A 24,324-nucleotide genomic window follows, 5' to 3' on the forward strand; every position below is an offset into this window, starting at 1 on the left:
GAAATTTCATGAGAAAAACACCTGTCCAAAATAAGAGCCATCACCTCACTGGTAAATGTCTTAAAACATTTCCCATTTTTCACACGAAAAATCTAATTCACAAGGCAAATCTCACTTCAGATCAAATGTACAAATCACCACTAACGTGAATCAACACAATATTCAATGAGTATTCAATAATATCACTCAAAAAAACCGAAGAAACATTGTTAGTACTTCACCACAGCTAAATAAGAACTGAAGTAAACACGAAGTTCTGTCATATTTCTCGTAAGCAATTGCTCACACTGAATTTTCAACAAATCAATTTCAACTCAAATCATATTCAAAATTTAACGTATATAGTGTCAAAATCTTCCAAAAAGAACAAATATTTAGATAGAATTCATTATTCATCAAATATTGGAATAAAAATCCATCATTTTAATCAATTTATTTTTAGTGTCCAATGTTATCCTCAAAGTGTCCAAAATAAGAAACTGGACAAAATTATGAGCCTTTCCCCTACACATGATATATATATTTCGTGAAATTGTTGGTAAATGTTTGTGAATTCCTCTTGGGGATTTACTGAATGCTCGTAAATCGTATAACCCACTACAAAGTTTGTGCTTTTTCCACAAACATTGTTTGTAACATGATCACATGACGCACATTTCATGTTAAACTTTTGCTTGAAATGTTTACCTGCAAATGTTTATGTGCATAAACATTTGCTTGAAAAATGTTTGTAAAATTTTGCTTTGTCATTTGTTCGTGAATTCTTGCAAAACAAACAATAATGTCGTCAAGCGATCATGTTACGAACGATGTTTGTGAAAAAGACAAACTTTTACGAACTTTTAGTGGGATATATTTACTGGATACGTTTACTGGAATACTGAATTACTAATACTTTAATGAACTTTTAGTAAGTTATACGATTACACAATGCTTGTAGGATTTCGTAAGTGCCCAATAGGAATTCACAAACATTTACGAACAATTTTACGAAATATTTTTTCTGTGTATGTCTCTCAACTTTTTTAAATCATAGGTGCTAACGGTGTTAACGGTTTAGAAAGTCTGCCTGCTTAACCCTATAAGGACGAGACGCTTATCGCTCACCGGAAATCTACAATAAAAATGAAACCGTCTAAACCGATAAACAAAATCAATCTAACCTAAAAAAACCAGAATTTTATAAATAATCCTTATAGGATAGAGTAATTTAATGAAAAAGTGTGATACTTTATTTGCATTTCGTTGGATGCATTAAATGAATAATTCCCAATATTCCCAAACTGCCAACAAAAGTCTTCCCTGCCCAAAAGGTGTTCCCTAGACCCTATATCGTTGATTGCATCGACCGTTATCGTACCTACATTTCTTTTGTATCGATATTTAATACATAATAACCACGATAGTAATATCGTTTGCATCAAATACAGATACATAACAAATGCAGATACGATAACAGCTGATGCAACCCATATAATCTACTTTAAAAAAAAGGAAAAAGCTATCTCAAGTTATTTTCATCAATGTATATTTTAGTAATGCGTTTTGGAACTCGCAATAGAACTCACAAATAGTAGGGCGTACCGTACGTTCTCTAAAAAAAAGTATTACGGGTTTGAATATCTTTTAGATCATGATCACCATATTCGAATTTGAACAAGTAATATTCATTGCGCCTCTTCAATAGGACATGAGCTACCCGTCCTTGTAAAATAAAAATAGTAATGATCTTGAAATCTAGTTTATAAGAGGACCTAGCACCTCCTTGGAATGCTGAACCAGCTTTGATATTGTTATAATGTGCAAAATGCTTCGCTTGAACTTCGAAATTAAAAAGAAATAAATAAAACTGTGAGTTTTTGTATTAATAATGTAATCTTATCAGAAACCAATTGTTGTCTTACAAGATTAGGTATCTCTAAAAGACAAATGTTAAAGATAAAAGATGATCACTTTGTAAGTGTTTATTGCAGAAAACATTAGCATCGGGTTCCCTATTGTTCCCTTGACTTTTTTCTCTTGATTGTTGAGACCAACAAGAGTGTCAGTTACAGTCAGCCAAGGAGAAAATTGCTCGTACACGTTGAGGAATTACAAGAATTTTAAGAAGAACTTTTTTTTCCAACATGCACCATCTCTTCCACTGATAAATAATTCACACGGTCTATGCCGTAAATATCTCTCTCCAACTTATGTCTTTGAATGCGTGAAGACTTTGAGAAAGTCCAGCGGTGTCTTGTGGCCGTCAAATTTATTTCTTTGCCTTCCTGAATTCATCTTTCGCGGATCTGGGAGGTGTTTATTGCGAAGAGGAGCTAAGTTAATTGATGATTCCTCACAAAGTCACCAGAATATTTGACGGTGTGTGTCATTAATCACGTCGTGCGGGAAAAGTGTTGAGAACTCGATGAATTTCTCAAAGAACTTGCTTCAAAAAAGGCAACCAATCCTTGATAACACTGTTAAAATCATTAAGATGATAAATTATGATGTGAAATTCCACTCACACCATCTTCGACACAAAAAAAAAGACTTTAGCAATTGAGATGAAAACTCTAAAGGCAGCACTTTTTTGGCCATCCAGCTCTACTTTCCCTGTTCGGGAAAAATTCCAAGAATAACTAACGCAAATGCTCATTGTTGCCACGGACACCATTTCTACCCGTGAATTTTTGCGCAATTCTCAAATGATTGTGCAAAGGTGTTCCAAGACGCGTGTTACTTTCACATCTCGTTGATTGAAAATCGTATTAAATTGCATATGAACGTGCCTTTTCACTTCAACATGATATTTATCGCAGGCGTATGAGCTCCAGATCAATTCAAATTATCGATCAGATCGCACACAATTTAATCGCTTTTTAATCAAGAGAGATTAGTTTGTGCTGATTCCTCTCTATTATACAAATTCCCTTTGGGATCGTTTCAACTAGATCTGTTAAACTCAAATTTTTCGATAAATTACAATAATTTTCTTGCAAGAAATCTAGATTTATCTTAGAAATCGGTATACAAAACTTTTACTTAAATTAGGTAATGGCTACAATCAGATATAGTAGGATGTGTTAAAATAATTAAATTACAAATTAAACCTTACAATTGAAATTTGATAACATATACTGATGAGACTTATTTAGGATAATATTTGAATTCTCAAGTTTAGATTATTTGAATTTAGTCCACAGAACAGAGCAGTAAATGTGAATATAAAAATTGAGGATAAAGCAGATGAAAAGCTAAGTTCCATGTATAATATAATATTTCTTTAAAAAGAGTAGACTCATGGAGGACGGATAAAAATTAAAGACTTAGAATTTATGGTTTTCAAATCATTTTGACTTACCCATTCCTATACAATTGATCTAGAATATCTTGAAAATCATTTTCAGTTATTCGTTCATCTCAAAATCTCATGCACCCCTCTCCCCTGCCAGGGATCATGACTATTAATGAACCTAAAGTAATTAAATTTAATCAAATTTGCTCTTTTAGTCCAAATTCTTTATGCTCCAACACTTGTCAATCAGTTAACCTATGCAGAAAATCGTAAGTCAGTATCCCTTGGCTCGGCGGCAGACGGTACGTTAAATAATGACGAAACAACCTGGCATAAAATCCTTCGTTCAAGTACTATAGTTTAACTTATCTGCTAATACGAAATATTTTGTTTTGTAGCGTCTGATGAACCTATACTCTGAAAAAAATTGGCTATCGAGAAGCAAGTTTTTTTTTCGAAAGAAAAATCTCCAAAAATTAAGTCTCAATGGCTCAATCTCATTCGAAATTTTTAAATGAAAATTTCAGAAAATATAATTTAAATGTTGTACTTTTCTATGTCTAACTGTGTTATCACACTTGCATATTAAAATTTTAATATGATTCACATTAATTGTCGCTGGTGTTATTTGTGTGTTTGAATCATTTTATATTCAAAATTTGATCTATTTGTTGATAAAAAGGTAGACTTGGCCCGCAAAATTTGATATAAATTGATTTATAGCATTAATGCGAAAAATTAATGCGATTTTCTCCTTAATTTTTTAATGTGAAAAATATTTATGCTTTAGGTAAATTTAAACTTATTTTCGCAGGCCATGTCCACTTCTTTATCAATAAATAGAAAAAACCCAAATATTAAGTGACTCAAAGACTCAAATAACATATTTGGACGCTCACAAGCGACAATTAATGTGAATCACATTAAAATTTTAATGTGCAAGTGTGATAACGCAGAGAGCTTGAATTACTTTTTTTTTATAATGCTGAAAAACAATTTATGTAGAAAAGTATTCTATTTTTTTTAGTCTTCTTGATCCACATAATTCTTTATGTTAGGAATTCAAATATTATATAATATGTGTTTTTAAAAAGCAAAATTTTATGATTTTTTTCTATGTGAATGAGATAGAATTCTCTAATGCTGTAGTTTCATGATTTATATTTTGCACACTATCTAAAAAAATCCATTTCGATTTCAAAAGCTCACTGTAAGCAAGAAAAGGTGATAATTATTGAACTAAGAAATAATCGATAAATCCATTCTCACGTGCTCGATCTAATTTCCAAAAGCATTGCATAAGAAATCAAACTGAGGTGTTGCCCAATTGATTCCATCTTCACTCATCGCCCGGCTAATTGTTGAATAATTCAGATGTTTCTTGTTGTGGAAATCCAAGATGTGAACTTAATGGTTAATGCGCTAAAAGACTTTCATTTTTCATCGCGAAATGAGGTGTTGGAACTACTGTTCTTTGGCAGTTGGTATCACTTGGAAATTTTTGGCGCTGAAATTCGTTAGTTCTTCAATACACCCCAAGTTATGCCATTATAAGAGGAAATTTAATACAATACGCAACAACGTGGTGTCGGTGAAGAAATGTTTGTGTTCAAGGGCGATGGAAGAAGACGATGCCAGTGCAGAACGAGAGGGAGATAATTACAATTTGACCATCAGGTAGTACCAACAGGTTTTCCATCTCTCGAGGGGTCTTTAATGGCGAACGACGGCAAACCAGCAACAAACCCATTCATTTATTACAATATCATCCGTACAGAAAACGTCTTCACTGTGTTGAACTATACCACAACACGCGATCCTCGAACCATGGGGTCAGCAACGAGCCACCATCACCTGACCAAACTATGAAGAAATGGGCGATTTCGTTGGTGTTTTGCCCATGTTCTCGCGTCATAATGCCATTTCTTTGGAGGCTTCTGCAATCGCCGAAGCACTTGATGACTCGACTTTTAAATTTTACGTGGAAATTTTAGACACTCGGTCAAATTTTATTGATCTTCGACGATGAATACACCTTACACCTCAATCACACAAATCCGGTGGAGTTTGAGGGTTAATAAATTGAGACATAAGAAAAGACACAAAATAGTCATATCGGATTTCTACTCGAGAGGGGGTTTATAAACTTAGAAAATTGTGATTTTTTGATTGTATTTTTATGTTTCCTTACTCAAATTTCCCAGTAATAAAGTTCATGAGAGCCATAAATTGCAAAAATTTGTAGACACTCTTCACTCTGCCTTTTTCTTGTTGAAATTTTTGATTTATTATTTTGTTGTTTATTTTATCTAATATACCTTGACAATTTGATTTTATTCTATTTAAGATTTATTTATTGTTTTATTATGTTTATTTAGTTTATATTTAGCGCAAAAGCTTTTATCTAAATTCCAAAAAAAACTTCTGTTTATCGGTTAACCCTTTAACGACGAGACACTTTTTAAGGACCGAAATCAGTGACAGGTATTACATCTAACCTTATGAAATCCATTTGATTTGGTGCATTTTTTGCCTGTATGAACGATAGGGACATAAATTTAATAATTTTAATGAATAATTATTGATTAATAATTAATGAATAATAATTTTTAGTCTAATGAAAAATATTATGTATGAGTATTGTAAATCTTTTTTTTTTTGGTTAAAAAGAATTGGAAGTATAAAAAATAATTAAAATAGTTTTCCAATATGAGAATTTAAAAATTAGTCATTTTTAAACTTAAACATTTACAATATAGGAAATAGCTGAAGTCCTGCAAAATATATCTTAGATTACTTCAAGCTTCTACTTTGCAATTACGTACAAACATAAGAAAAAAATAACTTTAGGTAGTCAGGAAAAATTATTTTCTTTATGGGATACCGGTGTTCCAATCGTCCTTATAGGGTTAAGTGAGCCACGAAAACTAAAAATAACATTTTTCTGTATTTTTCTTTAACATAATGACCAGTGCACAATAACTTTTGTTTGTAAACATGTTATCAAAATTTCCCTTGAAAATGAGTGAGATGAGTAGATCTAGATCTCACTAACTCTGATTGAAATGTCAAAAACATGTTTACAAAACAGAAATTATTGTTCGCTGGGCATAAAGGAAAATTTACTTAATTAACTTAAGATCTTAAGCATTAAATTGATATTCAAATCAAATTGTAAATAATCTCATTTAAAAAAAGTAATATTTTAAAATGTTGTGAAAACATAAATTAATTTTTTTCAAACATCTTGAAAGAAACTGTTCATAATTTCTAATGTCTCTAACTGAAATAGAAAAATAAATTGCTATGTCTAATTTTACTCTAGCTTCGAATTTTATTTAGTGTGTAATTCTCTGCGTTCTTTTCATATAACCTGGGTATTATGTCAAACGCACAATAACTTTTACTTTATAAACAATTTTTTTGCATTTTAGTGAAAGTTACATTGATCTAACTCTAGTCACTCTTAGGCATTTCTAAAAACATGTTAACAAAATATAAGTTATTGTGTGTTATGTCCAGCGCACAGAAACTTTTGTTTTGTAAACATGTTTTTGATATTTCAGTGAGAGTGAATGAGATCTGTATCTAATCATATCGCTCACTCTCATAAGAAATTCTTAAAACATGTTTACAAACAAAAGTTATAGTACGCTGGGCATTATACCCAACACACAATACAATTTCGTTTTGTGAACATGTTTTTGAATTTTCAGTGATAGTGAATGCATAATGTAGATCTAGTCATCTCTCTCACTCTTATAGACAATTTTGAAAACATGTTTACAAACGAAAGTTATTGTGCGTTGGTCATTATGCCCAGCGCACAATAACTTGTTTTGCAAACATGTTTTTGACATTTCAATGAGAGTGAATGAAATCTAGATCTAGTCATCTCACTCACTCTAATTGGAAATGTTGTAAAGATGTTTACAAATAAGTTATTGTGCACTGGGCATAAGATCAAGATCTAGTCATCTCGCTCACTCCTACAGCCAGTTTTGAAGACATATTAACAAAACAAAAGTGATTAGACGTTAGGCTTTAATTAATAAATTCTATTCTATTACGGTTTTACTTTATATTTTGTCAATATATGCTATTTAGTTTATAATCAAAATATATATATTTTATTGTCAATGCAAATGACGAGATATTGCCTTCGGTTATTCACTTTAATATTTATTAACCCCTTCTTTGACACTCTCTTTGACTTCCTGAGTCCACCTCCATCACACATTATTTCAATTCAAAGTTGAAGACAATCCTAGTGAGTGTCAAGAATTGATAGTGAGTCAATCAATCCCGTCATAATCTTTATTATTTGTCATAGCGATATCTTCATTTTCTAGCAATTGCCCTCAGCTCTTCGTGTTGTTTATCTTTTGAGGAACGAAGTTGCTGAAGACATTCCAGTGGCTGATTTTATGAAGAAGGAAAAATACCAAACACCAAGACTTTCAATCTGATTATCATTTCACGATCGTTGAAACTCGCCAGAGATTGAGGCAATAAAGTGAAGTTCTTAATGGCAATTGCCAGAATACGTTTCTAAAATCATGGATTCCATCATCTATATGATATTACAGTTATGTGGGTTTTAACATCATAATGGCTTTAAAGAAATCCAAAGGAGCTTCTTAATCAAGACGGTCAATTTAGTTATGATTAAACTGGAGTGGGTGAAGTCGTCTCCACCCGCGAAATTTTTTTCTGCAAATCTCTTTCGAATGCAAATATGACAAGAATTAATTAACCGTAATGTTAATGATTCCTTTTACTAGTCTTAAGATCATTTCTGATGACCTCTTTTAACTAAATTCATCTCTTTCACATCATCAATTTTCCCTTTGACACATTTTCTGTCAATAAATAAATTTAGAAGCTATAAAAACACGTAAAATTTCATTGAATTCCACTTAATATTGTGCAGAGAATCACGATTCTCTAATCCTACTTTTGCACTATAAGTTTGAGATTTATTTAAAATACAAATGGAAATGTTCTGTAGATTCTTATAAGAATCAAGTTGGAGTTAAGATTATTATTTGATAACATGTGGAATTAAAGAAAATATTGTGACTGAAATGAGTATATTTAAATGAAATGACGATTAGTCTAGATTTAGTTTTCCGATCAGTGCGAATTTAACTGTTAAGTTACATTTAAGAAAAAATGCGTCATAGTGTAAATAAATTCTTTCTATCGGCTTTAATGAATCTGACCTATCTATGGCAATTTTAATAGCTAATCTTAATATTTCCTAAAAAGTTATGTCAGTTTCATTAAAGGAATATGGGAAAACTATAAAATGTTAAGCCAGAGTGTGTCCATTACAGCTTAAAAAGCATATAGGATAATTGTGTCGGTGGCAATGAAGAAATGTCGTCACACTGTTTGTTCGTCTGTCCGTCTTTCCGTCTGGCTATTGCCACTTTAGAGACCAAACGGTTATAGATAGAGACTTGGAATCTTCGGGAGACCACCCCCTTTTCCCATAAGTCGACCTAAAGATCGTTAAGATGACACTTATTGCTCTCTCGATCGCTCTCTTTCCCTTACAAAATCATGTTTTTGAAGATTGCTTGAAAACACGTCCTAAGGTTTTTTTTTAATTTTATAGATATGTTTTAGAAGTTTCCCAGGCGTACATTTTATCTATATTCGAAAATACCGTAGAATCATTCGCAATAACGTTTTATTTTTTCAAGGTAAACAGTTAAAAAGACTCTTGAAAGCGCATTTATCAACCGAATGGGATCATATTTGGGATCGTTGGAAAGGTCTTGGAATTTCTGACATGACTGAACCGGTTCCAATAGGTTATGAACCGGTAACGAATCGATACATAACCGATAAATAATTTTTATCTGAAAACGAATTTATTATTACTAAGCTATTTTGGGCGATCTTTTGTATGATTCAGTCCGTCCAAAAAATCGGTTGTAAGCCGGTGAAAGGTGCGAAAGTACTTTTGAGGTATAGCGTCTGCCACAAATTCGAGTATTCCGCAAAGCTGGGGCGCTTTTCCACCCGTTTTTATGAAATCTTTTTAACAATAAATATTAAAATATTTATTGTTAGTAAGGGAAACTGGGGCAAAACTTTTCAAAACGCATATTTAATTCTTTCACGAGCTTTGAGAAAACTTAAACGTTTTATAATGAGCATATTCTTATAGAAAATTTACTGCTCTACAACATTGCAGAAGACTATTTTCCTCTATCTCGAAGGAAATGTGATTTTCGAATCATTTTCTAAAAGTCGATTTTGTAGAGATTCTCAAAATTTCTGGGGCAAATTTTGTCAGTCTTCGGATATTCCTCTGCAATTTTGTCGAAGATAATTTTTCTCTATCTTAACGAGAAATGTGCTTAAATTGAGCTAATCAGTATTGATATTTTCTGTAAGCCAAATATTCCAAAAATAGTGCTCAAAATTTCATTATTTTTTATCTTACATAATCCTTCCTCGAATCCCTTGAAACTTTGTAAGTTTAAGAAGATTCATGAAGGCTATCTATAATAAAAACTTCAAGCCTCAGTCTCTTTTATTTTAGAAAATAGTGAATATTGAAATTTTCGTTTTGACAAATTTTGCCCCAGTCTCCCCTATTTGCGAATTTTCAAATATAGCATTTTTTATATCTCAAAACATTTGCTATGCTTAAAATTTTAAATAATCCTAACAACCAGCTTTTGGCATTAATGATAATCAAATTAATTTTATTTTAAACTAAGTTATTATAAATTTGTAACATTTGAAATTAAAGATCTTTAATTCAGAATTAAATATTAAAAATAATTAAATTTATTACATTTAAAAAAAAAATGAATGTAATCTTTTGTCCTTAAAGAATACGAGTCTTTTAAATTATGAATACTAAAATATTAAAAAGAAAAATGAGATTGTGAACTACTTGTAGATTTGACTACTGTATTGAACCGAAATATACTTTCTACGTAGTGCAGGAGGAAGTTCTTCCCACTGAAAAAAACAAAACAATCTCCAAAAAGTCCAAAAATGCCTTCATTGAGAATTGTGTGTGGATCATTGAGGAAAGTGGCTGTCGAGTGAAAGGCTACTGCATTTGCTTCGATCCTCTCCTGCCCCACGATCGTTCTCCGTGATCACTCGCAATCGCGAGAGAGCAAGAGTAGTGACTCTCTTGGAGAGTCTTGTGGCCATTGAGCGGCTGCTGATGGTTTCAAAGTGCCAGTTGAGCAGGTAACTCAGTCGAGATCGCATCCGAGGCTCACCTGTTCGGTTTAGTAGAATCGTGTGTTAAATTGCGCATTTGTTGTATCTCTCACCTCAAGCTTCCCAGCAAAAGTGCATTCCTCCTTGAGCATTTGCCGTGAGGTGAAGAAGTGAATTTAGTGGCTCGTGTGGGTGGATTTGATCACCATTTGGAATTGCTGTGAATTTGTGTATGAGCGGGATTTAATAGAGTGTGGCGGTTGGATAAAATACACCATCACACACTTCACAAGAAAGCTCATTTCCACCTGGAATTCAGTGCAATTTAACCTTTCGCCATCACGCAAAGAAGTGGAGCCAAATTTTTTTTTTCGCGGGTATATACAACACTCATCTGCTTTCTTGGGAAAACGAATTAAAATGTCGCGTTTTTCAAGTGCCTCAAGCCACTCAACACAGTGATTCTGCAGACTGGATACTGAACAAACAAAATCTCAAACGATCCTCGAACTCTTTTCAATACACCACGGATTTTATTGCTCACTGGTCAGTCCATAAAGTTGAGCTATAGAGGACTTTGTCTATTTGCATAGCTCAGCAAATGTTTATCCTCCCAACAAATTCCTCAACATCTCTCCAAAAGCCATCGGTTCGCGTCTTCTTGACAGCTCTGCATACAAAAATACCTTTTTTTTCTTCATTTTCAAAAATTGTTTTCCCTGTAATAAATAACACTAATACAAACATACTCATGACTTGAAATTTTCCCTTTCGATCACTCACAAGTTCTTCTACCAAGTCTTCAATCTATCATTGGACTCTTCAAGTTATTCTATTCTCAAACAGCTCAAACACCAAATATTTATCCCCACTTCGGACACTTGAGAAAAAAAAAGACATTCATTAAAAAAAATGCCAAGAAGAGGCTTTTGATTGGGAGTCAAATGAAATATTTTGATTTATTGTCTCATATAAAATAACTCCTCAATCTGAATACGCTTTTGAGCCTCAGAGGGGAATCTCTCGTGTCTTTTGGACGTTAAAAAATCATTCTTATAAATGTTAACCCTTCATTTTTTCCACTTCCTCGAGGCACAACAATTAAAAAGCATTCGAAAGAATCCAAGAAGTTCTTTAGGTTTTACCAGAATGAAATTTTTTAGTGAATCTTTCAGTAAACTTTTTCTTTTGAACCACTCTGTAGATGGCCAAAGCCAAGGCAAACGTAAAAAAGCACTTTGAGAGAAAATTAATTCTTTTATTAGCTTTTTAGAGGCATTGTTATCAGTTTGCTTCTTTGAACATAATTTTTTTTTTCAAAATTAGCATAAAATTCCAGTATATTTGTCTGAAAATGCTTGTACTAATTTCTTAGTTAAATTGATGTTGATAGAAATGTAAATTTGTTAAATCATAAAAACAAATTTTTGGACAATTTGATTATCACTATAGTATGTCCTCAAATCTTCAGTATTCTAAAATATTCAATTATCTTTTCATAACAGTAACAGCATGTTTAATCTTCCAAATTAGGCCTCAATGTTTATGTTGCTTAAAAATTCATTATACTTTATTTATATTGGTAAAAAGATCTGAGTCTGTATAATTAACATACAAGATGCTTTGTAAGTAAAAAGCAAACTCTATACCTTACCTTTGGCAAAGTTTGTATGATAATTTTGATTGTTTGATAAATTGATAAAAAACACTGCGATTGATGGCTCCAGCAAAAATTTTCGATCAGGAAAATTTCACGAAATCAAAATTCGCAACTCTTGTTTTTTTATCAAACATTTTGCATATGTCTTTCCCACTCTTTCGCTTTTTTTCTTTTTCTTTTAGATATCACGAAAAAGGCAATTTAGTCCTTCTCAATTTTGAGAGCGAAGGAGTGAGACCAATGTATTCAAAATATTTCAGATAGAAAAAGTACATATGATTTCATGAAATTTTTCTGATTTAAAAGGCTTCTACACACTAAGAAAATATATGTTCATATTTGACATTATTGAAGAAATTTCGACAGTTTTCTTTATGGTCTCTACACACTAGAGAAATGTATGTACATATTGAAGACTCTTTCCTACACAAGCGTAGGGAATTTGCTTCAATATCGACATAAAATTCTCTAGTGTGTAGAGGCCATCAGACAAGCCTAAACAATTTGGTGCTATATCACAAATATTGACAAAAACTTTTTACAGTGTGTAGCGGCTATAAAAGCTTTGCCGGTGGCATAAAATTCTAAGAGAATTGCTTAACTCTTTTTTGCTGATCAAATTTCTCTTCTTACTGCTCTTTTGTGCAGTACCTTGATATTTAAACTTTTAACCTGATGAAAGTGGTACTAGGTAAGGCGACGGCGGACACATGGCAATTAAAAACATAAAATACAATACCTTTCCTTTTCAACATTGAAGTTTAAGTTATAAATCAGGTACTTCAATTGCAATTAAATATTTAAATTTCACTTTAATGATATGGTGACAAAAAAAATCTTTTAACTATGCGATATAATAAAAATAAAAGTATGAGCATTTTAAGTGATATTGCAACTACATCTTTAATCACTAAACAAGATCCTAAAACACTTGTTTATGTTCAATAAAATTTTCTGCAAATTGAGCAATAACTTGGGATAAGATTTCACTTCTTATTAATTAATTCACTTAATATAAACATTAAGATCGATTTTCTTCCTCTTCCGTCTATTCTATATTAACGTCTTTTTATTATTTTTATGATTTGCTTATTAAACAATTTTATGTACTTTCTTAATTCCTGCTTGTATTGCGATAAAATTCAATTTCTTCCACCAAAATTAAAACATGAAAAGATAACTTTACAAGCATTATAAGCATATTTTTTATAAGATTGTGCAATTTCGTCGTCCCCAAAAAAAGTTTTTAAATGTCCCAGCATGAACGATATACTTTTAAAGATTTCTGAAGCCTTCGGTATTATAGCATGTAATTCCTTGCAGAATATGCATTACAGTATCTTGTGATATCATCGCAAGATGGTTTATGAAATATGCCAATAAAGCCAGAGAGAGGTCGAGGCTAATTTTCAGCTTTAAATGGCACAATCGTAAAATGTTTATCACGCAGGGTTTTAAAAGCATTTCTGTTGACAAATAATTTTAATGGTGTTAGGTATGACCTGCCATTCAATGAAGATGTTTCGCAGCCTCTCTGTAAAACTTGATTGAGAAAATATTCTGACTTGGAAGGATTTTATAGAGGGGTACAATCTCTTTTATGAGAAGAACCATAGGAATTTTTGTGGTTTTTCTCGATAGGCATTTGGCTCAGTCTTTTGTGTAAATATGAAGAAAAAGAACCAAGTCTTACTTCTTCATCTTACAAATTTACCGCTAATTGCAAGACACTAGAGACTATTCATTAGATGGATTTCCTCTGTCTTGTGGCACATTGAGAGATCGTTAAGAGGCAGAAATGGCACTTGAGAAAAAAAGGCCGAGAATATACTTCGAAAATACACACTTTAGTTGGGCTAATCTTGAGAAAATCTCTCAGATGAGCTTCTTTAGAGAGCATTCCTTGTGAGGTGTGTTTTGATCGTATTTTGACCATTCTGATGATCTTGTGATGTAGGTTAAGAAATTCTGAATTGCAAGTGACTTGTGAAATGGTGAAAAATGTCCATGGAGACTACTCCAGCAATTCCGCGAACTGCCAATCTTTTGGCATGCAAACAATGGTGGAAAGTGTGTTTCCTATATGGGGATCAGGACAAATACTATCGACAGATTTATGGAAAGGCAGCCTCCAAGAGGCTAGCTATGTCCCAAGCTCGTCAGCAGAATCCCTCACCACAAAACGCAGGGAATGACCCAGATGTGATCTTCCCCTGCAGAAGCCATCGAGGCATTCTGATAACAAAGAAAAAGCCAGAAGTGGAGGAGACAAAACCCAGTAGAGTGACCATCCTTGATGATCCATTTTTACTGGGCTTAGATCCCATTCCGAATGGGAATCAATCGAGGGATAGTGGAATTTCCACAGCAGAAATACAGCAAGAACTAAAGATTAGCGAAGAAGAGCTCAAGAAGCTCCAGCTGAGTCGATCGAGGACTGGGTACTGTCCCAGTGAACCTCCAGGCATCCCTCCTAGACAGTCTGATAAAGTCTCACCACCAGTAACGTAAGTTGTTTTAAATAAATTTCAGTAAATCGGCAGTTAATCATTTACTGAACTATCATAATCGAAATTAAAATTAACCAGTTACCACACTAGCATCTTATTTAAAAATATTTTCTAAAAACCTTAAATATAGATATAAAATATTTCTGCAATCTCTCAATAATAGACCAACTATATTGGCACGCATTCACGAATAGCATAATGCAAAGTTGTGGCCTGGGGAAAAGCCTAAGGAGAAGAAAATCAAAAAGGAGCACCAAAACCCCAACAAAAGTAGTACAGAATAAAGCGTCGTGTTAAATCCAAACTGGTTTCTTGCTATTTTTTCCTCTTGACCACTGTGCCTCAGATTCTCAGCCACTACTTTGTCCGCTGAGTGACCAATAAATGCCTTGAATCCAAGTTTTAACACTGTTATGCGTCGTTTGAAGAATGAAAATTTTTCCGCATTTTTTGCCAGTTTATTATAGAAATGGACGTATACATTCATTAACTTTAAAAGCTCCCTCGTAAATAATCCAAGAGACTGCAATAAAAATAAATCAATTACATCAAACGCGTGGTTTTTCATTTACAAAATCACAGTGAGGGAAAGCCAATTTATGCATTTTTTAAACCACCCCCTAAAATAAAAAAAAAACAGTTCTGCTCAAAAATTCTGTCTATGGGTCTGCATATAAAAGTTTCAGTGATCATTCCAATTCAATTAAAGCATCAATAATTCAAACGAACCACCGATGTATTTCAAGCTTTTTTTTGCACTTGTTTTTGGGGGAGGAACTTCCTGTTCCAGAGGTGCAAAATGCCGAGGTGAGTGGCACAAGCAAGAGGATATTGAAATTGATTGTGAGTTTTGAGTTCACATGTCATGCTGATAGCAATTTATCTGTATGATTGCTGTATAATTTCTGCCACCCAACGTGGTTATTTAGCTGCTGAGGCTTGCAAATAGACAAATAAGTGGACTGGATTGCACCCAAGTCAGGCAGCAATTAACATTCTTGGATTAATAAGATTAACAAATCGTTGGATGGATTTCACGTGAAAAATGCCAACATCAATCGACTCCCTTTGTCCTTTTTCGACGTTGCAGACATGCAAAACACGAGTCGAAAAATGTGCCAAATCACTCCTGAGAAATGCAGAAATATCCACTCAACCGTGAAGTACAATCGTGCATGGGAGTCAGTTGATTGGATCACTTCAAAAATATCACACAGAAAATACACGATAATTCAAAGTATTTTCAGAAGATATAATTGTTTTGATTTTGGTGAATTGCTATATTTAGTTTACCAAATTATATAAAGAAAAAAATATATAAATTTCATTAATATAGAAGGAACACATGAAGGAACTAAAATTAGTGACATGTGATAAACGCTGAAACGTTTATATTAGGCCTTTATCTTTTGCAGATACTTTGAGAGGTTTTGTATATCGATACATGCCATTTAGAATATAACCATTTTTTTTATACAATTACAAACTCAAATATAGTATTTTTAATATTCCTTTCTGAACACTTCTTATAGAAATACTCATCACTAAACCCACTAAACCAATTCTACATAAAACTTTTCAAATCGATAGTATCTTGAAAACTCCGAGCAGCTCATAGAGGTTCTTGGAATTATTAAAAAAAAATCAAGAAATTTGACGCCTTGAAACCTTAAAATGTTGGTTCAAGAACTAGAAATCTTGAAATCCACACGGTTTACATCTTGATTTTGATTTTTTGATTTCAGATTACCAAAACATTTAGTTCTTAATTTTGATTTTGGTCTCAGAATTAAGGTCAATAGTAGCAACTATATTTTGCACAAGGTATTTAAGTATTTTTCTTTTAACTTAGTTAAGTGGAAGCTATTATGAGAAATATTATGCACGTCACTTCTGTTACTCAAATTGACGAGTAAATATTTAATTCAAAATTATTATTTTAAAAAAATCAGTTTTGCTCAGTAATAAACTAAAAAGTGATCAGAATTACTTTTAAATCCAATTGATAATACCTACGATTCATAAAGTCTTAATTTTTTCCTTTTAAAGAATATATCAATATTTTTATGATCTTTATTCATTTACAATATATGCTTTCTGTACTTTATACACCGACCAAATCAATTTTTACTAACCAATTTTACGAAAACAAACTTGCGAACGTTGCAGTTATAGTCAAAAACATAGATTGTCAAGGCAGTATATCAAGAGGATTTTAGCAAATTGTGTTATAGAATTGATCTCAAATTTTCCAAGATCAAAATTTAATCATCCGCTCAAAATTTTATCAGTTGTCTGTAAAAGCTGATGCAGCCCAATTAAAACAGAATTAAGATATTAAGATGACTAGTGCCAGAGCTCCCTTAATCTTACAGAATTGGCAAGTTAATATTATAATAAAATAAAGTCAATTCTGTATGGAGGATTGTGAATCCACAACATACAACAATTTTTTGTAAATTATTTATTTTATATTCGGAATTATATCCTGACATATCACTAATTTCATATGAAATTCTGTAATTACTGAAGAACAGTTTAGGATCAAAAAATATTATGCATAACTTATGTGTCATTCAGAATTACTTTTGTTTTGGAGACTTAGTTTTGGTATTTCAGATAGGAATGACGAGTTAAAGTTTTAGTCAATTTTAGCTTATTTTCATACGTATTTTCGAAAATATGTATGCAGTTTGTTTGTAAAGTGGTTTTCAGTTTTTATATGCAATACCATACAAAAATTTGATAAGATTATGTCTTGGTAAGAATATGTCTTATCATAAACATATTCATAGGCCTCTGTTAATCTTAATCTTATCATAAACTTATTACTCACAACATAATTTCTCTCATCTGAGCGAAATCCATAGATGGAGTTTTTTTTTGTGTTTATTCCTTTATTATGTAGTGTACTTAATATACGTCAAAAAGCCTATACTTTCAAAAGATCCCCAATACTCATTTTATTTTTATCAGTGAAGTTCACAAGTCTGCAATAAGACATAAACAATAATTCCTTGTGTATCGTCTGACCACCTTGAATCAAAGAGGTTATGAATTTGAAGGAAGTAAGGTCCCCACAGTCTGAGGATCGAGACAAGGCGGTGCTCTTTTCCACCACGATGGAATATAATTAAAATTGACATAGTGGATGCATTGAAATATATTAAAAGTTTACTCATGTTTTTTCACTTTGTCTGCGGAGCATCTTTGACAGAGAAAACCACAGAGACGGAGAGAATACGCCGCAAGAGATCAAGAGCAATTTGTGTATAAAATCTTCATGGATTAATGCACCATCAGTGCGTCACATTTTCCCTCTGCAAATTTTTACATATTGATTCACAAAGTCTATTTTCGATGCATTTCACGGATAGCCCAGACATTTTCCGCATGGCTCTCAAGCCACTGACTTTTCAATGGTAATCCGTGAAAAAGTGCAATTCAACATCCAAATTAACGCATTTTTCTGAGATGCATTCACAATGAGTTGGAAAACAAACAAAACATGAAATAAAGGTATGATATTTGACTGAAAAATACCTCATCGGTAGTTCAAAGAGCGGTAAAATTGGCTATTGAACTTGTTTAATAAAAACTTCAGCCCTATAAGCTTTGGCTTTTAAGAGCATTGAAATTTTTCATAAGAAAGTTTACGAAATTAGAATTTGTGTCATTTTTTTTCTAAGCTTTAAAATTTATGTTTTAATTGCCATTAGTGTGAAATTTTACAAGTAAAATTTCACACTCGGACCCAAAAGATACATGAATAGTTAAATAAATGAAGAAGAGCTAGCACTTTTAGGTGGTAGTAAAAATTTATGATGACATTATGCGTTCACTTGGATCATGAAGAGAAAACCTCACACCTATCTAATGTGTTACATTCAATAGAGTAGCATCTAAAAAGATATTTTTTTTTAAAAGCATAAAGCCACAAAAGGCAAAAAAATGGAATTATTTCTATCACAGCATCAGACACTAAAACATGACAATAGTGAAAGAGATTTGCAGTTGTGAGATTCGATGAGAAGACATTTTAGAGGCATTTGCTTTCAATTAATTCCTCTTCAATCTTCCAGTCATGGTTATTTTTGAGTGATTTTTGCAGAGAATGAAGCAATTTCTTTTTAATATACTCCATCAGGAGAACTCAATTGTCTCGAAAGATGGTCAGTTTCTCACACAATCACTCGTTTGATAGCCTGGATCTCAATGGATCCAGAGAGATGACGAGGAATACAGAAAATGACAAAAAAAAATTGAAAGGATGATGGAGGGAAAATGATTGAAAGTGATAGGCGTAAAAGTAAGAGGATTACTGTCCCAAAATCCAAAAAATCAATTAGGGAGGGTGTCTTAATCCCGGTATGAGTTACAAATGCTTAAAAGGCGATGCTTTAAAATACCTATAATGGACTTAGTAAATTGCAAAATGTACCATTTTTTTTTAATAAATTAGAATCGGGCATTCCATTGCTTATTTTATATTTTCCCCACTTTTGAATATCATATAAATTCTTTAGTTTATACTGAAAAAAGTAAATAAACACACTTTTACCTGAGTTTTAGTACAAATTTCTAATTCATCCGGATTAGAACTCACTATGGTTCAAAAACAAACGTAACTTGCACCCTGTGTACGAGTAATTTTATTCGTTCGAGTATCGTTCTACATATGATCTACAAAAAATACTGAAATTGTGAAACAAACTTCTTTCTTAAATAATACGTAGGGTCGAAGGAACACCTATTAAATTGACACTTTAATAACTAATGTCATGACTGTCATGACCTATTGGCACCTTTTTTGTGCCATTGAAGATATAAAATTTTAAAATCTATCCTTATACACCCAGCGAAATTTAATTAAGAAACTTTCATAAATTCGGTGGTGTAGATCGTGTGTAGATCCGATCAGACTAGATTTTTTTGTACAGTATAGGTCTGTATAACATTTTTTTTGTGCACTAAGAAAAAAAAAGAGGCTGCGATTAACTTTTTTTCGTAATAACTTTAATACTTTTTGGGTGTAAAAATATATCAACATTTTTTAATGTTAATTTTACACTCTTTAAGGGTAAAATCAACATGAAAGAAGGGTAACTTTAACCCCTAATACACCTAAAAAGGGTAATATTTACACCGTTTTCGGATCAATACTGCAGGGTAAAATTAACATTTCCAGAATGTTATTTTAACTTTTTCGGATTTCTCTCAGTCAGTGTGTTTTCTTGAAGATGTGATTTTTCAACAAAACCACGCATTTTGTAATGGTTTTATAAGATGTTATGGAAGGTTCTTAACTAGTCAGCGCCTTACTCGGGTTTAAACCCAATAGAAAAACCTGTGGATGATACTATCCAGTCAAATTTTTGAGGACTGCTGTCAGTTCCATTCAATTTTAGCGCTGAAATTGCCATAAAACGGGTATGGAAGGAAATTTCTGGAGGGCCGCTTAAAAAACAATACGTTAGCATAACAAATCACTTCTAGTGTGTTATTCTGAATAAAGATGACTCCATAGAATATAAAAAGGAAATATTTTTGAATTTTCATTAACTTTTTATTAAAAAATTAGTGGTGAGCCTAATTAATTTTCGCATCAGTTTTGACCAAATTTGATTAAAATAGTTCTCGTGCACACACGGATAGTAGTGAGCACGGCTCACTACCGTAGAAAAAGTTGTTATATAGACCTATATTGTTCAGAAAAATTTTAGGCCTATCGGATCTACACACGATCCACACCTCTCACTTTAAGAAAGTTTCTTAATTAAATTTCGCTGGGTGTAGGAAAAGGTTAGATGAATAAAAAAACTTCATATTACTTGCATTTTGTTAAATACATTAAATAAATTCCAATATTTTGATGAAATTGCCAATCGGTGTTCCCTGTTGAACAGGTGTACCTTCGAACCTATAATGGCTCTTTTAATAGAATCAAAAATACATAGAAAATTATATTTTTCTATGAAAGTCTTAAAATATTCAAATATTAACGTCTATAATCCTAAATGAATTATGTAATTCTCCCGATCCAATCACACTGAACAAAATATCTACAATAAATTTTAAAAACGATGCACGGAGAAGCATTCCTCTAGTTACATTTCTAAGCAATTCGGTAGACTAACTATGCCGCTTATACTTACTAAGGGTGCAGTCATAACCTATAGACATTGTACACTTATGGATAACTTTCAGGAATCTTAAAGGTTTACGTAAAACCGTTTTTGAAAAATCATAAAATTAGCATTTGTGATGTTTCAAAATCTGTTTTGTGTAAAGAAATTAAGATTTCTGCCAGCTGGCCCATTGGTGTGTAACGTCCATAAGTGATAACTTCACTGTACGAGATGAGTATATAAATGGTATAAGACATTAAGATGATACAGTATTCATATTCAGTAAAACAGCATTAAATTCAATATTATACCTTTATAAAGATTTAATGCGAAAAGTGCAATTGATTCTTGCATTTTCAAACCACTGAACCATTAAATTGATCCTAAAGCCACTTCCTGGCACTTCATGATCATTTTGTGTGTTTCCTGAATCAAACGAAATAAATATGGAGTAAACGATCAAATATAAAACATTCCTTCTTCACAAACCCGTGAACGTGCAAACAATTGTCCGAAGGTGTGCACTTCTTTTGGGGCTCCAGCACCAAGATCTCTCGGACATTTTCTCGTGGGCAAACTTCGCAGAGAAATCTCAATAGATCGTAAATAACGTCATATTAAACATGAGGGCGATCCCCTGGTAAGACATTTGAGGCCAAAGTGAAACGAGCTGAATGTGCGAGATGATTGAAAACTGACATTCATAGCTTCAACTCCCTCTCATCTGAATCCCAGTTAAAAGAGATTTTTGTAAAAAAAAAAGATATGTTTCTAATTATCTAGCCATCATTCATCGCCAAATTGTCGACTTCCAAGTGAGTTATGTCGATACTTTATGGCAAGAAAATGCACAAAGTTTTTTTTTACAAAAAGATATCTGAGAAAATGTACCTTTGGGGTACTTATTATCAATAATCATCTCGTTTATTAAAATGTTGTGGAGATCGCGAATTGAGGTAACAATATATATAGAGAGGAGGTTGTAAGGGGAAAAAAATGCGGGAAGTCGAAGTACATGGTGGAGGATAATATATTGTCATCTTCTCGATTAAACAAGACATTCCATTTTACAGCACCTTTTTTCCGCCACAAATCGCTTTCTTACCTGCATTTTTTTCCACTGGCATCCAACCTCAGGTTTTGCTTTAGCCGAGGCGGGAAAAAAGGAAGGAGCAAGACACTCCAATACAATTTCTCTGCATACCATCGACTACACTGTATTTCTGACATAATCTGCAGAATCTCACATTGAAGTGTTTATTAATTTTGCTCGTAGCGATTAGATGGTATTTTTCCCATTTAACATGCGATCAAGAGATAGGACAATGATCACTCTTCAATATCTCTATTTGTGCTTTTGTGAAAAGCTCCAAAAAAACAAGCCCTACTTCTCAAATTTTTTTTTGTTTGTCTCATGATTTTTTTTTTTTTAAATTTGTGATTTCTTCGGATTTCGCTTGAGGACACATGAACATAGCCAAGGAGATAAATGTGATTCAACTCTTTTTATATGGTACTTCCAATTAAGGTTTCGATTTAAATGGATGACAAATGAGCTTTATACTTTTCTATTCCACTGAAATTCATACCAATTAATTCAATAAATTGCAGAGTACTTGGAGGATAAAGTGCCTAGAGGATGGTATGATTCTCCTGATAATAAAGAAGGTGATTGAAATTACTGAGAACTTGATCATTTCGTTAGATCCTGTAATTTGTTCTGACCTTCAGGTATCATAAAGAATCACAAAGAATTTAAAAAGTCTTATAAACATCGACAAAGACTTTTCAGCAATAAACATACCTATAATTGTAATTGGGGCAGTAAATAAATTGTATTTTATTACTCAAGATACGAATTTTGCTCAATAAAAAAAATAGTAGAACATCAAACTTTTTGGGCAATACTTCAATGGATTCTGACTGTAAATGTAAAATATTCGATCTTGTGAATGTTTTTCTTGGTTCTTGTAAGAATCGTATTGGAAGTGTTGACTTAAAATTAGTGTACTAGATTTCGTCCAGCTTGCAATTTCGGCCACTTTTTTTTGTTCCTGAAATTTCCATGATCTTTTAGTTTTTGTATACTTTAGAGGACAAGGAACCATGAGAATCCTGATGAGAATCATGGTGATCGAAATATTACCCACAGCTATGTCTATATATATTTGTTCATTCTAAAATGTATTAAGAATTATTTTAAAGAATACAAATGCGATAAACTATCTAAAAGGTTCCAAGCAACACTCTTTAAAAAGAAGTAACAAAAAATCAATTTGTATTAAAAATATTACATTTCAAACTTAAGACTTTGACGCTTGCATGCAACTATGTCGAAATTTGGTACACTTACCTTAAGTTTTTTTGAGTGTAGAAAATTATTTAGTCCTCCCTAAATAGTCAGAACTTTTTTGTGGCATCGGTGATTTACACCGATCTTTAAAAGGTTAAATAATTTTAATTGAAATACTTTTTTGTGTAACAATACAGCTATGTTATTATGCATTTTTTCTACTGTGTAATATTAAGGAAAACAGTGGAGGACTAAAGATCGGTTCGTCACTCCAAAGTATCAATGATTATTTTCAATTACTGTTTGATCTAATTTAGTAATAGAATAGATCGTTAGGAGGAATGCTGAGAGTTCTAAAGAACCCTCTGGCGACCAAGGTGCTCATCAACTCGATTGGATTAAGAATTCGGCCCTCACAGATTCCCTTAACGGATCTAACATAATTTACTACTTTTTACTAACTAAAATCTGCTGGATTGTGGACAAATACATTATGGAAAAAAATAATTTCTAGAAATCATCAAATAATTTTCAATAATTCATTTTATTTTAAAGTGACAATCCGAGCTTTAGAGTCGAATCATCCAGCGCTTACCTTTGGCATATTTACCATTTTAATTAAATAATAATGAAAAATTTTTTTATCAAAATTAGTACTCATAATAGTAAACAAAGTCCCCTTTAAAACAATGTTTTGCAAAATTAGAATTTTATTCATTCCAAGCAGAAGTATAGTGAACTCTCAAAGATTATTGTGCTGTAAGATCACCTTGAACGTGGAATGAAACAATCACAATTCCTCAATTTCGATCACAATCGTCCAACATGCAAATAATCTACGTGAATTTCTGGATTCTCTGCGTGAAAATGCAGATAAGCAACAGGAGGAAAAATACCTTCAATTTCAATGTCTTCACGACCTCCTGTCCAGCACCAGGTGAGCACTTTCCACACACACAAAAAGCCTCTTAGAAACTTCCATATGTGATCTGGGAGAAGGCGGAGTACCTGGCTTGATGGATTGTGGTGGGCGGAGGAGGCCAGAGAACGACAAGCGTCACGCACATAAAGCTGGCCAGGAAGGCTCAGAAAGGCGCTCACTTGATGCCGGAGCACCTTTGAGAGCGTGACGCTTTGATTTATAGCACAAATTGAATTATTGCAAACAGGAGAAACAAGATTTCCACCTTGTCCCTCTACGATTGTTCTCTCTGGTGGTAACCCCACAAAAAGTCATTTTCCCGCGCGCGCAAATG

The 24,324-nt window shown here is 32.6% G+C and overlaps 1 protein-coding gene across 5 annotated transcripts in view; it reads left to right on the forward strand.

The window, feature by feature from the left end:
• Positions 1-24,324, forward strand: part of LOC129801642 (protein prickle-like) — a 184,484-nt gene that overhangs the window by 115,066 nt on the left and 45,094 nt on the right. The window contains exons 1-2 of one of the 5 annotated variants that reach the window (XM_055846885.1): positions 10,495-10,854; positions 14,095-14,644. The exons of 3 other annotated variants lie outside the window; for them this stretch is intronic. In XM_055846885.1, the coding sequence (XP_055702860.1) occupies positions 14,139-14,644 (506 nt within the window). In that variant the 5' untranslated portion in view covers positions 10,495-10,854; positions 14,095-14,138. Of the gene's footprint in view, positions 1-10,494; positions 11,024-14,094; positions 14,645-24,324 lie in introns of those variants that run through there. One more of the 5 variants, XM_055846884.1, reaches the window with a different exon arrangement.

This window comes from Phlebotomus papatasi, chromosome 2 (genome assembly GCF_024763615.1).
Source record: "Phlebotomus papatasi isolate M1 chromosome 2, Ppap_2.1, whole genome shotgun sequence".
Classification (NCBI taxonomy): domain Eukaryota; kingdom Metazoa; phylum Arthropoda; class Insecta; order Diptera; family Psychodidae; genus Phlebotomus; species Phlebotomus papatasi.